This window comes from Porites lutea, chromosome 11 (assembly GCF_958299795.1).
Source record: "Porites lutea chromosome 11, jaPorLute2.1, whole genome shotgun sequence".
NCBI classification, from domain to species: domain Eukaryota; kingdom Metazoa; phylum Cnidaria; class Anthozoa; order Scleractinia; family Poritidae; genus Porites; species Porites lutea.
Window position 1 is genome coordinate 19,618,978 of NC_133211.1, and position 15,347 is coordinate 19,634,324.

A 15,347-nucleotide genomic window follows, 5' to 3' on the forward strand; every position below is an offset into this window, starting at 1 on the left:
TATCATTGATGTTTGCCGCTTTCCATAACCAGTCTCCTCTAATAACTATGTTTTCACCAACAAACCTTACAGTTTGCGTCAGTTACTATAAAGCTCATTTAATTTGCTGCCAAAGGACGGTTCGATTTTGCCCTCCGTAAAATAATAAACACTTAATGACTGGTCCCCAGATTCCGAGATTCGCGCTGGTTCCTCAGTCGTCATTTCACGGGGAAACCAGAATCCCTAAAAGAGTGTAACGATTGGTTGGCGATGAGCGGTTTACATTTGTAGTACCAACGACTTTTTTTTCAAAAAATCAAATAGGCTAGGTTTTGTATTACCAAAATCCATACTTGATTCCGAGGCTTAGAGGAATGAAATAGAAGAAATGAATTATTCGTCCCTGAATCTCAATGCGATCTCTTTTCTTTTACACCCCTCAGTCTTGAAAGCCTAACGTGAATTTTGGTAATTCGATTTAAACTTGCCCATTTCGTGATGTTGGTTTGAAACTTTTTTAATCCTGAATGCGACCGAAACGAATCAGGGACATAAAATAAGTCCTGTTGTCTTAAACAGGGTAGCGGGATGAACAATTGTACTTCAAACAGGGTCAGGGTTTTAAGGCCTAGGCGACACACCTCTTGTATGTCCCCACCCCCAGGGGCATTTATAGTGGAGGTTCGACTGTACTGTAGCTGAGGCGGATCTAGGCGGATGGGGGGGGGGGGGGGGGAGGGGGCGTTAGGGGGTTCGATCGAACACTTTATATTAAAACAGCTAACGTCAAGAACTTGTAAAAATATGCAATAAATACACAGTCAATCTTAAATGCAATATATTCATAGCGGAAATCGCGTTTCCGAGGACTCAAAATTTCGAAATTTTTCGGGAAAGAATGCCTCCAGACCCCTCTTAACTTTGAAGCATTAAAGAGCATAGAAAGACCGTGCCGTGGAGGGGATGTCGGGGAATGAATGTTCATGATTCCGGGAATTCGGGCGAAGCTTTAACAATCGTTTTTGTGCGTATCTTTACCTTGCATGAAAGTCATTTTCATGGTTGGCAGGTTAGAAAATGATTTTCCCTTCTTTCTTTGAGAGTTTTTTTCGGAGGCTAGTCTGATAATTCGTCAAAATCCTTCACGAAAACTGACGAAAAGATCGCGTGGCGATATCCGGAAACTCAGAAAGATAAATATTACATCCATAGGGGAGGGGTAGGGAATGTATACTTCGGATGTTTCCGGGAACTCCCCAAGCGAAGCGATCCGGATCGTATTGAAGAGCAGGTTTACCTCGCATGGAAAGGCAAAGGCATTGTCATGGATGTCCGGTAAGACCTTAAGACTGTTCTGGAGGTAACTTTAAAGAAATTGTCGTACAGTCATTTTGCGTATTTATTATTACATCCAAATTATTGACACACAAAACCTACTCCACGTGCTCAGTGACGAGATCGTTTTGATTATGATATTTAAAGGTTTGGGTATTTCATCGATCAGTTTAAACACATGGTTTGCTGAAACAGTTTCTTAGTAACTATGTCATAGTCCTTCTTTTAAATAAGTTTGTTTAAGTGTTGAGCTCTGCTTCAAGCGTAGGGTTTCATGAGTTCAGAATAAAACAGCTAAAATCCAGTATATAAATGTCAGTAAAGATCAGTTTTCTGAGAAATATATGCGTCGAGCGTACTTGAAAACAAAAATAGATGTACATAATTTTCCATGTTATACCTAACCTCATCATCTATATACCAATTGTTGATTATATCGATCCTAAACATCAGCAGGGATCAGTCTAAAACTCGAGCCACGAAAATTTTTCCCAGAATGTGCATGGTCAATAGAAAAATTCTTATCTTGCTGCAGCGATGTTACAAGAAGTTTTTTTTTTTTTTACAAACAAACCAAGTTGTACGGTATTTGCTGTCCACCTGCAATTTCTAAAAAGGCATCCCTGTCCGAAATCAGATTGTATTTTCTTTCAGTAAAACGACACCAACTAATCCTCGGATCTTGACGAGCAAAGTTCGCAGTCAACTTGGCGGTGCGTTGTGAGAAACAAAAGAAAACTGACAAAGTCTAAAATAGGATGGGATTTCTGATGTAGTTTAAAATGTATTTTAACCTGATGAAAGTCTGTCTCCGTGCTAAGTATTTTTTTTTAACAATCCATGTGTGAACGTGCCCGGCCTGTGTCAAACGTTCTTCAGCACTTTTAATCCGTGTCAGGTGATTGTTGATTGTACTTTGCTCTGTAATGTCCGTCGCTCTATTTGTTGTAACAAAGCGTCCCGCCCATCAGCTGATCAAAACTGTTGGCACAGTCCCCCCATGATAGAAATAACCCGTTTTTCTCCCCCTCTTTCTCAAAAAGGAATTTTTTCCCTCATCCCTCAGAACGATCTAAAAGCTCAGAGGCGCCGACTTATCGACCCCCTCAGAAATAACGTTCGAAGTCCCACTTTTCTGATCTATATGTAGGTGTGTTTGATGGGGGGGGGTTAGATATTAAGTGGAACAGCCCAGCGGAGATGATTTTTTTGAGGTCGAACCACTACTCTGTCAAGTTGTCTTATGTTAAAATGAAGATCTGAGCCCAGTTGTCAGAAATGTGGATAATGCTATCCAGTGGATAAAGCAATTCGTTTCCCTAATATTTATTCTTTGGAAAGAGATTTATGTGATGGGTAGCGCTATCCAATGTTTGAACAACCGGGACCTTGTCATCTTTGCCCAGTATGTCTATATTTTCATCAACTTTGGTCTTCCGATGACAGATTATTCTCTCTTGCTTGCAATTTACTGATGTTTTTCCTTTTCAGAATAGTGGCAGGGGTAGTTGTGGGGCTGCTGGTCTTGGGGGGAGTGGGTGGAGTTCTTGGTTGGTATTTTACAAGAGGAAAAGATGATTCATTAGGAGGACCCTATAAAAGACAAGCAGTTGCTACAGACAATAAACAGTGTTCCGAAATTGGCAATAAAATCCTGAACTCAAACGGTTCAGCCGTAGATGCAGCCGTTGCCGCTATGTTTTGTCTGGGAGTTATAAACATGCACTCTTCTGGAGTTGGTGGCGGTGGAGTGATGCTGGTTTATAATCGAACGCTCAAGAAAGCCACAGTCATCGACTTTAGGGAAACTGCTCCAGCGGCAACAACATCTCATATGTTTCCACCGACCAAAACTGGGGAAGACATGTCTAAACATGGTTTGTTGTGTTCTTTTTTTGTCTGTTATCTATGATAATCAGAAGATGATTAGGGAGGAGTGTCATGTTCGCAAGTTCCCTTGCAGTTATAATCAAGTTAGCTCTCCTTGCGACCACTCTCATAAGCAACCAGCTCTAGTGATGACTCAGTGGCGGATCCAGACCTTCAGATAAGGGGCAGGGGGGGGGGGGTCATCCAGGCCCTGAGAAAAGGGGGAGGGCCGGTCTCAAAAAGAATTGTTTTCAGCCCTTCAAGTATCAGTTTGGTCTAAGAATAAGGGGGGGGGGGCAAGCCCCCCGGGCCCCTCCCCTGGATCCGTCACTGTGACCACCTTGGTGAAACCCCGTTTGAACTGTGGCTTAATTAAACTAAAGTTCTCGTAAGCGATCGCTCCCGTGAACGAACACGACCACTTTTGGGATTACCCAGCTGGACTTTTCCTTTGTTTTTAAGCTCTCGTAAGCGATCACTCAGAGTCTTATTCATATAAATCAGCGATAGAAGAAACTGCACATTGTGCTAAGGGACCGTTCATTAATTAAACACAGTAAACACAGGGGTGGAATGGAGGAAAATTAAGCAATATCCAAGAAATCTCCCTGCTGCCCTCCCCATGGACTGTAATTTTTTCTAAGACCCCCCCCCCCCAATTTTCTTCAGATATATATCAGAGCCCCCCCCCCCCTCCCCTACCTTCGCCTTTCGGGGCATGTTTCTTCTTATGTTCAAGGTATCTGCATCCAAGTTTGTTGAATAGAAGGTTCGGCATAATTTTCTTAATTCAAACATAACTAACACTATGTCAAGCATTGTCCTGTTTAAAAAAAGCAATCAAGAGATACTTCATGAAAATATGGAGGCTTTTATTTCTAATTCAAAAAATCATCTGAGCAGTTATCGTTGTAACATTTACAGATCACTATCTTGTACGGTTGTGCCACCTGTCATGTAAATTGTAATCTCGTAGTTTACATTTTTAATGAGGTAAGTTTATATGATTGCATGATATTCTAAAATGTTTATTTCTTTGATAAGGATTATTATAACTGTCTAACTGTTCATTAATACATCGCAAATATTACAGAAAGCAATTAACATCCACTGCCCGCAGTTAGCAGATTAGCTGGTCGTGGCGAGCAGTGGTTACATGTATGTTATATATATACAAATAGCTCACAAGAAAGACTAGAGAAAAAGAGTAAAAAATGTCAAATAAATAAATAAATAAATAAAAATAAATAAATAGTTTAATTCAATCAAGTTTACAATCATGTACATTGCAATTATAAGAAGCCAAGTTTTCAGAAAATTTTTGTTATAATTTAAGTCAATATAATATCAATATATAATCATATTCCTCTGAATGTAATAATAATCTGATGAAATAAAAGATTCAAAAACAAGTTTATTTTTTTCAAGACCCCCTGTCATCAGACAAAACAATCTGGGAGCCCCCCTCTTAGTTGAAATTTTTTTTCAGAGCCCCCGTAATTTTCCTGCAGCTCCCCCTGACCCATAATTAATGAACAGTCCCTGATGGCTTGTTATTTATAAAGATCTTCAGAGTGCAGAATTGTATTTGGGGTTATTTTGGTCTAAAATTTTGGAGGTAAAGTTTAGCCCATCTATATTAGATGTAAAGACACTCATTAAATATTAATTTCTTTTGTTTTTTCTTTATGGATTATTTTAATGAGTTTCTGAAGCTCTTGTAAGCAACCACCCTCTATTGTCTTACCATGAAGTTGCTTACAAGAGCTTTACCCACCTTTCAGGGTCGGCCAGGGTTTTGGGTATACAGTATATTGGGGTATTTCATTTCATGTATACAGTATTTTTGTGCTTAAAATTGGGTATAAATTATTCCCTCATGACCAATTTTGGGTATAAAGTATACTGTGCTTTTCTTAATTTTGGTATTTTACACGAGTTTTAGTATAATTTTTGGTATTTTGGGTATTTTGGTTTTCCACTACCCCCCCCCCCCCCACCCCCACCCCCACCCCTGGCTGAACCTGAATTTTTCAAATTTCCAAGGTGGTCTCTTACTAGCGCTTCGACTGTAGTTAATGTATTGCTAATTAGAACAATATATCGGTGCCGATATATGAAAATGCTGATGCTCAATCTTTTCCCCAGAACTCTTCTCCGAGTTGACCCTGGAAAAAAGATTTACTCTACATCTTTAAAGGAGTGCTTTGTCAGCAAAATCTATAGCACATACGGAAACCCTGGTTGTTCTAGTCACTGAGCAGTGTGACGTTGATCACGGAAATGATCAAGTTTCGGCCGACTGTAAAGCTAGGAAAGTACATGTGTTTTTTAAGATCTCGTCAGACAAGAGCCGAATTTGCCAGTCTTGTTAGCCTTCTTTTCTTTTTTCATTTTGTGAGATCGAAGAGGGGTTGACCAAGTTAAAACGAGAACAAATTGTAAAAATAAAAAATTACTTCAAGTGTACTAGAGTACCACCTTCTTGTTTCTTTTATACCAATATATCAGATTTTATTTCTACTTTACCGAAGAAGCTTAATCAAGAAACCCAAAAATGGCCTTTTACAAACTTTTTCACTTGATTTTACATGAAATAGACAGATTTGGTTGTTTTATGCTGAGAAGTGGATTTTTTTCAAAAAGCTTGGTACTTTGCTTAACGTGTTTGAACACGGACGTACCAGCTTGTCGTTGTCATTTTCCAAACATTTTTGCTATGGCTGAAGAAATTTCAAAAATAAATAATTTCTCTATTTTGAAAAAATTGAAAAAATGTGAACTGCCCCTTGTGATTACCTACTTTATAGGAAAAGTCCTACTACTCTCGCAACCCCAGTAGTGGATACCCTTGGGGCCAACAATGTGCTTAGAGATGCCTGCTTAGGGGAGGCTGCTGAAAAAATAAATGGAATGTTTGTGCATTTGGCAGGGACAATGGCCAAGTGTCCGTTGACGGAGGGGTCTACTGTAGTTCAAAAAAAAAAAAAAAAAAATCTAAAGCATTTGACTGAGTAGCCTGCAAGCAAGCTCCTTCTCCCTTTTTTTTGGGGGGGGGGGGAAGGGGGATGGGTAGGGAGGTTGTCGCGTATATCTTACATGCGAGCCTTACGCCAGAACGCGAGCGGTTGTCTTTCTTTTAGAGCCAGGCGCGGCGAGTGAAAAAGTAAAATTATGCAAATTAATGATAAAAGAGAGGAGCTTCCGCTCTCGTTCCTCGCGGGTACTCTCGATCTACTGTGCTTAAAAAGAAAGAAAAATAAGAGACTGCCGGCGCAGATAAGCCGCGCGCGAAACGAGCCGCGAGAAGATTTGGGCGGAGAGATTTTTGTTGGCGCCCGTGCCATCACGGCTCGCTCCCTTCGTCGCACAAATGAAGGCTTGCTCGCAGGTTGGTGTTGAATTCACAACGTTTTTTTCCAGGTGGTCTTGCTATCGCTGTTCCTGGCGAGGTACGCGGTCAATACCAAGCTTGGAAGGAACACGGCAGGTTAAGTTGGGAAGATCTGGTCCAACCTGCCATTGATTTAGCCAGAAACGGATTCCCAATAAGCCACGCCTTGGCCGATGCTTTGAATGAGGACATGGTTGAGAAAATAAAAAAGGATAAGGGGTTAAGGTGAGAGTCTATTTCTTGATGGTTGTTTTCATTTTTTCTCTCGGCTAGGAAAAAAACACCTGAGTCTTTGAGGCAGACAGAGTATTCCTTTTTCAAAAATACCTGGCTTGGATAGTTGAACTGAACTCTTGTAAACTCTAATGGCACAGCGCTTCTTTTATCTAATTCTGTGAAACGTAAAGAAAAAATCCACTAGAAGTACCTTGAAAACTCAGTAGAACCTGACTGCAGATGCTGTGCAATATTTAGCACTGCTGTGATTTTATCAGTCTATTGCTATTTATTGTAACATTTCAGAGAACTCCTCCTGGATAAAAATGGAAAACCTTATAAAAAGGGGACTACAATCAAAAACGAAAAGTACGCTATGACATTGGAAACAATTCGAGACGAACCCGAATCTTTCTATAATGGGCCGCTGGCCAAGATGATCTCCCAAGACATAAGAATACGTATTCCTGATAAGGAAAGAAAGGGACAAGTCACTGAACAAGATCTGAGGGACTACCAGACAAAAATCAGGGAACCACTAGAAAGTGAACTGGAGGGGATGAAAATGCTCCTTACTCCTCCCCCTACAAGTGGCGCTGTACTGGGTCTTATCTTAAACATACTGAAAGGTAGGTAGGTGTTCTAGTGTTCTGTTCTCCTCTTTCTCCTCCTCCTTGTCATCATCAATATCATCATCAACATCATCATCACTATCATCATCACCATTTATGTAATTGCCATAGACTTACTTTTTACTGAAACAAAAAATAAAATCGTGTAATACTAATGGGCGACAACAACGTTGTTTTGCACGACTACAACGTGAAACTTCCTAGACTTCCTAGTTCATACACGTTTTATGTAGGGAATGTCGTATGAATTCCTGTTCGCCTCTTTTTCACTGCCGCTCATTTCTCATTTTTCATGTTTTCTTTCCAAGTAAACTCGGTCCCTTTGTTTTTTATCTCTCGCTCTAGCTCTTTCACTGTTATCCACGTCAGTGTAGACATTAAAATTAAGTCGAAGAAACGGACTCGGCTAAGTTGTTGTTTTTTCTCTCGAAAAATCCGTGTGGCCATGCAATTAACCGCCAAAACGCGTGGGTTTCTGAAATGAGAAATTTCAAGCCCGGCTTACATGAACGGGTAGAGGTACGGACGATTTTGACCGAACCAAAATGTCTTGGATGCAAAGATAACCACATTTTCTTACTCATGCTGCTCTTCTGCGCGCTTCCCGAGCACGAGAGCTCCGTTATAAACTTTGTCAACCACAAGGGGACAAACTACGGCCGCCACAGCCTTAGAAAATTTCATTACCTTAAGCTTCCTCGTTGGTTATATTCCTGGAAAAATTGTACAAATTTGTCACTGAGCGGCTGGCTTGGTGTAAATGCTGATTTTTTTAAAGATCTTATTACCCTTAAAGATCAAGTGTTTTATTTTGTAGGTTACAATATGACTTCATCAGCTCGTGATGGTACAAAAACCTCTGTGTTGACATATCACCGAATCATTGAAGCTTTTAAGTTTGGGTTTGCTTGGCGTAGTAGACTTGGAGATCCAGGGTTTAATAAAAATAAGAATATGGACAAAGTAAGTGAAAGATTATTATATTCCTGGGGGGTACTTCCCTATAAAAGTGACGGGGGTGCCGTCGGAAAATTTTGCGAACATCTCTTAAAGGGGCGAGTCCCAAAGTCATTTTCACCCCCAAGAGGTACCAATTCAACAACAACAAATTATATAACTGGCACTGCAAATGCGAATAGGATTTATTTCAAAAGATATTCATATACCTGTCTCCCCTTGTGGTGGAATGAAAGTATAGGAAGGAAAATTATCAAGGAATTTTAATTTGCAAAAATGTACACTGGCAAACTCTGGCAGCAGTCATTTTAGGTTTTAGCATCCTAAGCGGTACCAATCCACAAATTTAAAACCCTAAAAGGTACGACGAGCACCCTCGTCTCTTTTATGGGGGAGTACGCCCCCCGCGATTATATTTTCACCCTTTCCCTCAATAACGGTTTAGTTTCGATTAGACAGCTTCGCTATTTAGATCTTTACTGTTTTCGGATAAGTGCAACACATTTCGAATTCTAGTTAAGGTGCAGCTTTTGACGTATTCTTCTCATTGTCTTTGGTAATAAATCTTCTTGCAATAATCCCTCTTAAGTATTAAAAGGGTTTCCGGACTACCCCCCCCCCCCTCTCCCACCACCCCGTCACCGGCCCTCCCCCTATATCTACCCTTTTGTCCAGATTGTGAGCCCTCTATGCGGCCATATTCTCTCCTTTTAGTTTTCAAACCAATTCAAAGCCTTATAAAGTTAGTGTCTAAATTTTCTGGACAATCTTCGGTTGCAGATTGCGCGAGAGATGTTAAAACAAGAGCTGGGTGACAAGTTACGTAAACTGATACAAGATGATCGAACACACGACAACGTTTCTTACTACGCGCGCTTCTTTTCTGATGCTGATTATGGCACCACACAGCTGGCTGTTTTGGCAAAAAACGGTGACGCAGTTTCTGTGACATCCACTATAAATTACAGGTTAGTTAAACAAAAAGAAGGGAACGAATTCGTGTCTTCTAATGAAGGCTCTGCTTGGTCCGCTTTAAAGCTATGGTTATCATTTTGCAAAGTTTAATAAATTATCAATGCGACTTTACTTTTTGAAGCACTACTAAAAAGTCGGTATGAAATTTCTCCGCACGTTCCCCAGACTTCATTCCGCGGGGAAACCAGTGGAGGCCGGTGGTATCGAAAAATAACTGCTGTTTCCTCAGGCTACGGTTAGATTCAGCAGATATTTAGCGTGACAGCACGGCAACAGTGATGATTGCAGAAATCCTGGCCAGAAAGGTGGTAGGAGAGTCTGTATGATTTACAATGTAAGATTAACGCGTGTTTCTCGACAGATTTGGATGCCTATATCGATCGAACGTAACCGGAATTATCTACAATAACGAGATGGCAGATTTTGACATTCCCGGCACCAAACCAATCGATGGTGTTTATCCGTCTGAGGTTAATTTTCCAGCGCCATACAAGCGGCCGTTCTCGTCAATGTCTCCTGCCATTTTGACGAACGGTAGTGGTGACGTACAGCTTATTATTGGTGCGTCTGGCGGCAAAAGGATCCCCACAGCTGTCTCACTGGTATGACTGACATAGTCAAAAGTGACCTGAAACAGGCGGATCCAGGAGCCATAATCGGCGTAGGAGACCGTAACTGGATAGCTTTTTCAATAATGGGGCTGGTTCCATCGAAATAGCCAAATTTGCTATTTTTAGCACAAATTACGCCATCTCCTGTGACACGCCAACGCATTTTTTTTTACTTAGAGAAAAAATGCTCAGTGAGCACTCAAACAAAGTCCCAATACGATCGACTATCTCCTGAAATTCCGCACGAGAGTCACACAAATTTGTGGGTTCCCGTGCGAGTCTATGACAATTTGTTTATTTCCATGGAACCGAGTGGACCCCGCGCTTACGGTCTCCTACCCCGATTATGGCTCCCGGGGCCCGTTTCTCGAAAGTCCCGATAATTAACGGGCCCGGTAAGCTGTCTCCGTTTACATTAAAGACCGAGGTTTCAATAGTTTTGCATCTAAAACGATAAAACTGTCAGTTAATGAAACAAAATGGAGTAGTTTGCTAGCCAGGACCCGCGCTCTTATTCTTTATATTTCGATTTGAATATTTGATTTCGGGCCCGTAAAGTTACCGGGACTTTCGAGAAACGGGCCCCTGGTCGGATCATATTACACCTTCGGGACCTTCCCAAGTGTCCGCTTAATAGATGGTGTCCGCTTAAGAGAGGTTTGTAAAAATTGCTCAATGTTGATTAACGATTAACTTTCAACGGTTACTCTATACTGTGATAAAGTTCCAAGTTGCTATGGAAGCTAAGGAAGCTGTGCTGCCGCACTTTGTGAACAACTTTCAGTCAAATCTACAGGTTATATGACTCGGCTAAATAACAATTATTCACCGAAGTGGAGGTGGCTAGTCCTGGATATTTACCGAACTGCGAAGCAGTGAGGTAAATATCCAGGACTAGCCACCGACACTGAGGTGAATAATTGTTTTAGTATATACTAAAACAGTGAGATAATTGAGCACAAAAATGACGATTTTTAACTCAAATAGTGTTGCTAACGATTACAATTTTGGCGCGTAATGACCGGGCGGCGCGGCCGTCGCTTTTTCTTGCCGACAACTAAAACTTTTGAGGGCATTTGTTTAGCTCTTGAGGGGAAATTTCTTCAAAAGGAGTTGTGAATTCTTTTTGTATTTAAAATCATTCTATAAAAAAAGATTTTTAAATTTAGTTTTAAGCTTATTTATGAATAACTCAACTAAATAAAGTAAGCAAGACTTAAGCTTAATTTGCATTTGTAAACAAAAAACTTTTTCACCGGTTTTATCGATAAATTCGTGTCAAAAACGCAAAGCTTTACCTGTTAAAACTTCCAATCCGAACTTCGTCACCTTCTTCGTGTATTTCGGAAACAGCTTGCTTGATTAGTTGTGAAATTTCTTTGTTTGTTTACGGCAGCAAACCGGGAAGGCATTTTGCTTGCAACTCAAGCGAGTTTGGCGTCGGTCGCTCGGACGAACTGGAGGTGAATCAGTGAATAGTGCAGGATATTCACTGATTGAGTAGCCAATCAGAGCGCGCGAAAAACACTATCCACTGTTTTAGTAACTATATACTAATTATAAATGTATTGATTTATCTTATTTATCAATCGACTACAGTACGTATTTCAAGGACGTAATCCAACACTACTATTGTCAATTCGGTCCAGTGTCCGCTTAATAGAGGTTATTGACAATAGAAATAAGCCAAATACAATTTATTTTAGTGTCCGCATCCGCTCCAGTAGAGGTGTCCGCTGAATAGGCCGAATTTGTCCGGGAAATGTAAGACGTTAATTTCGGGACCTGGCTTAGTGTCCGCTTTATAGAGGGTGGCCACTTAATTGGGGGTCCATCTAATAGAGGTTTCACTGTAGTTACAGTGGACATGTCGAGCTCGATAAACCCGCTGTACATATGGGTGGCTTTTTTTTTAACTGCCCGACTACCAATTTTCCACCTTGAAGAAATACACTTAGACATGATTTTCTCTAAATATAATGTTAACGTTACATGAAAACTAGCAATAGATTTAAGTTTGCCTTTTGATTTCATTAGGTTTTTCAAGATCGGAGCGTCCCTAGCGAAGCCATGTTGCCATGGGAAACTTTTGTTATTTAGTATTTGCCGCGAGGAACTAACGCTTTAAAAGAATCGTCTAAAAGTATAAATACTGCGTATTATGGGTAGCAATTTGACCAAGTTTGGTTAATTTCTATGTGAGCATTTTCGAATATAGCGCGTCTTGTTTTGTAGGCTAAGTTTTTGTACTTTTTTTTTTAACTTAAATCAACCGCTTGACTGGGATAACGACCGAGCAAAATGCTCACAAATTTCCCCCACTGCATACGAACAAACCGAATTCTGTGTTAATTTGGAGGAGGGCTTATGTCCGGAATGAGGGGGATATAATCGGATTTAGTATATACACACTCAGTGATCTTGATTATTTAAGCAATCTCGGTGAATAGTGGATTTGGGAATATTTACCTTTAGCCACTATTCACCTCGATTTCAAAGAATAATTGTTAAGTATTTTCTTGTTTGCTGGTCAGAATTGGCCTGTACCTGGGGCCCGGCGGCGGGCTCCCATAAGAAAGGGGCGGGTAATTTTGTTTTATACCCCTAAAGGAGACCAATCTTGTTCACAGCGGTCAAACGAGTGAAATTTGCAAAAGTTAAGCGAAATACTTCAAAGTTAAGGTTGCTACTTTCACTATCGAAAGTTTAGGGTATTACCAACATCCTGTTAGTTTACTAAACTTTTTAAAAGTTTACTAAAAAAGTTCTAAGTGATTGAACACCGATGCTGACGTTATTATCGGCGCCATTTTCAAACATGATTCTCTTTTAGCGCGAAGCGTTTTCAGCGAAAAAAGCTCAAAATTGTGAGGGAAATGGAAAGATAGTTATGTTGACTAACTGATTTATACATCTTTGCCCATTTTTCTCTAACTGGTAAATGAAATCCCAGCAATAAAAAACAAAAATAACGATTTAGACGTTTGACCGCGGTGGTCCAATCTTGGCGTGGCCCAACATTTTTTTGACCCCAAAAGAGACCATTTTAAACTTTGATTACATGAATCGAGTAAATAAAACGAATTGAGAACATATTTTTTTAATATTTCTTCGCGTTTTGCCCAGAACACCCTAAGTGTGTCCAAACTCCGAAATTTAAACCCCTTAGCGAGACAACGAGCATCCCCGCCCCTCTTTATATGGGTGCCCCCCCCGGGAATTGGGGATTACTTTAAATGGGGGAGCTTATAAGCGGCAGTTTGGATCTTGACAAAACACCCTTCCTCCACGAAAAAAAAAACGTGGGATAGTCTATCGTTTTTAGCTTTCGCCGGTCCTTCACTCACAGGGTTGAAAGGTTTGAAACGAGCTGAATTTGGGTGTTTTTTTCCTTATCATTTATAGGTGCTGATGAACAAGCTTTGGTTCGACGAGTCCTTGTCAGATGCGGTTGATGATCCTCGACTTCACGAAGAACTTGTGCCAAGTATGGATGTAGAAATTGAGAAGAAGGAAAAGTATCGTCTTAATGGGAATATAGTTAAAGGTTTAGAAAAACTCGGACACAATGTAATAGTGGGAAATGACGCTGCTTTTGCTGTGGTACAAGCCGTATATCGGAAACCTGGAAAAGGCATATACGCTAAGTCCGACCCGAGAAAATATGGGGTTCCTGCGGGAGCATCCTCAGCCACAAGTTGCTGGGCAACGTTTGTTGTTTTGAGCAACTTTTTGGCGATTTTCTGGCAACTGAAAACATATTCCGCTTTTTAGGTCTTTTAAGAGCTCTTCTTCTTTACCCCACGGCCATAAAGGTGATATGGTGCGCATGCGTAAGGTCCAGACCATACAGTATTCTCGTCCCCAGAGCCACTCAACGGCTTTTCGGGACGAGAATGTCCATACCGTGGAGTAAACGCTCGGAGTTGGTTTTCCGCGACCATTGCCTTCGGATGGTAAGAAATTTTTTCGCCAATCTCAGGATCTCGAAAGCTTTTTTGATGAGTCACGAAGGTTTCTATCAGTCTCGAATTTTCGAATTTTTTCTCAGTTTTTTAACAAGGCTCTCGGCGTCTCGGTGAGTCTGAGATTTTCCAATTCGCCACGAGTATTCATAATCACAGGAAAAGAACGATGGTGTGGGATCTTTTTCTTTGCACCCTTTAAATGGCCAACCCCAAATTCTTAACAAAGTTGCACAATACCAGGTCTTGTAGCCAGAATTTGACAGTACGTTTGATTGTTTCTTGGACTTGCGGAAACCATTCTTGGTTCGCTTTTCTGTTGTAGTGTCGGTATTGTTTAGTGTCCTGTCAATCTTTTGTATTACGTCATCAGATAGTACCGGTCCGCAACAGCAATAAATTTTGTAGGTTTTCAGTAGCGTGATAGTACAGAAGCAGATTCAGACAAGGGATAATACATTCTTTCTTGATTTAAATGTTCAAGGTAGCAAACTGAAATATCTTTCAAGCGTTCATTAGTATTATTTTAAATGTGTGGATTCGGGATCATTTTTCAGTTGATAATGGGGGGTAGAAACTTGTCTCTAGGTTTAAACTATAGTAGTTTTCCCTTGGTAATAATTTCCAACTTTCCTCACATTTTTACGTAAGCATTTTCCTGTAAACTGCATTGTCGGCTTCTCTTAAACTTCGTAACGCTTCATATGCTTTTTGTATCAAATTTTTATATGAGACCAGCTTTTGATGATTTTCACCAACAAACCTTACAGTTTGCGTAAGTCTGGTTTCCCCGCGAATTAACGTCTGAGGAACGAGCGCAGAAATACTATTCTGATGAAGTGTACTAAGCAAATTTTCAACCAGTCAGAAGCACTACCCAAGTCTGGGTAGTGACGCGTTATCAGAGTGGCGCTTGTTCCGTGGTTTCACGGGGAAACCAGTGATGGCGTCTGGAAAAGTCGTCTGTTTTCTCATGCTACTTTCTCAGTGATCAGCTATTTCAAACCGTTGTGAACGTTGTGCTCGGACAAGTCCAAAAGTGCGAACAAAAACATAGTCTGGCAGCCGTCATGGTTAAGTACAGCCAAGAGAGGATTTCACAGAACGAAAGGAAGCGAAAACCTCCCGACGGACCGTCGCAAGGACAAAAGGGGCAAAATGTTAAATAAACTTGTTTTGGAAATTTAAATAATGTTTTGTTGTACTGTTTGTATCATGTGCCTGAGACGCTACAACGAGGTCCAATGGAGTCTGAAGCTATTTTAAATTTTAAACGGCGTAGCCGTAGCGTTGCGCCGCAAATTTCTTGTGTCCCTACTAAGCAGGTTAGCAACTACTGAGAAAAACAAATCTGAGCTTTATTGGAAAACGAGAAGACCCTGGGAACGAGCTGGGGCGAATGAAGCGTGAG

General features: G+C 40.7%; 1 protein-coding gene across 1 annotated transcript; it reads left to right on the forward strand.

Annotated features, from left to right (window-relative positions):
* The first annotated feature begins 1,247 nt into the window (after window positions 1-1,247).
* On the forward strand, window positions 1,248-15,195 carry LOC140952199 (glutathione hydrolase 1 proenzyme-like). The gene is made up of 8 exons (XM_073401619.1): window positions 1,248-1,317; window positions 2,809-3,194; window positions 6,610-6,805; window positions 7,103-7,425; window positions 8,246-8,391; window positions 9,166-9,353; window positions 9,722-9,962; window positions 13,377-15,195. The coding sequence occupies exons 1-8, from the start codon at window positions 1,307-1,309 to the stop codon at window positions 13,743-13,745; spliced, it is 1,860 nt and encodes a 619-aa protein (XP_073257720.1). The 5' UTR covers window positions 1,248-1,306; the 3' UTR covers window positions 13,746-15,195.
* The last annotated feature ends 152 nt before the right edge of the window (window positions 15,196-15,347 follow it).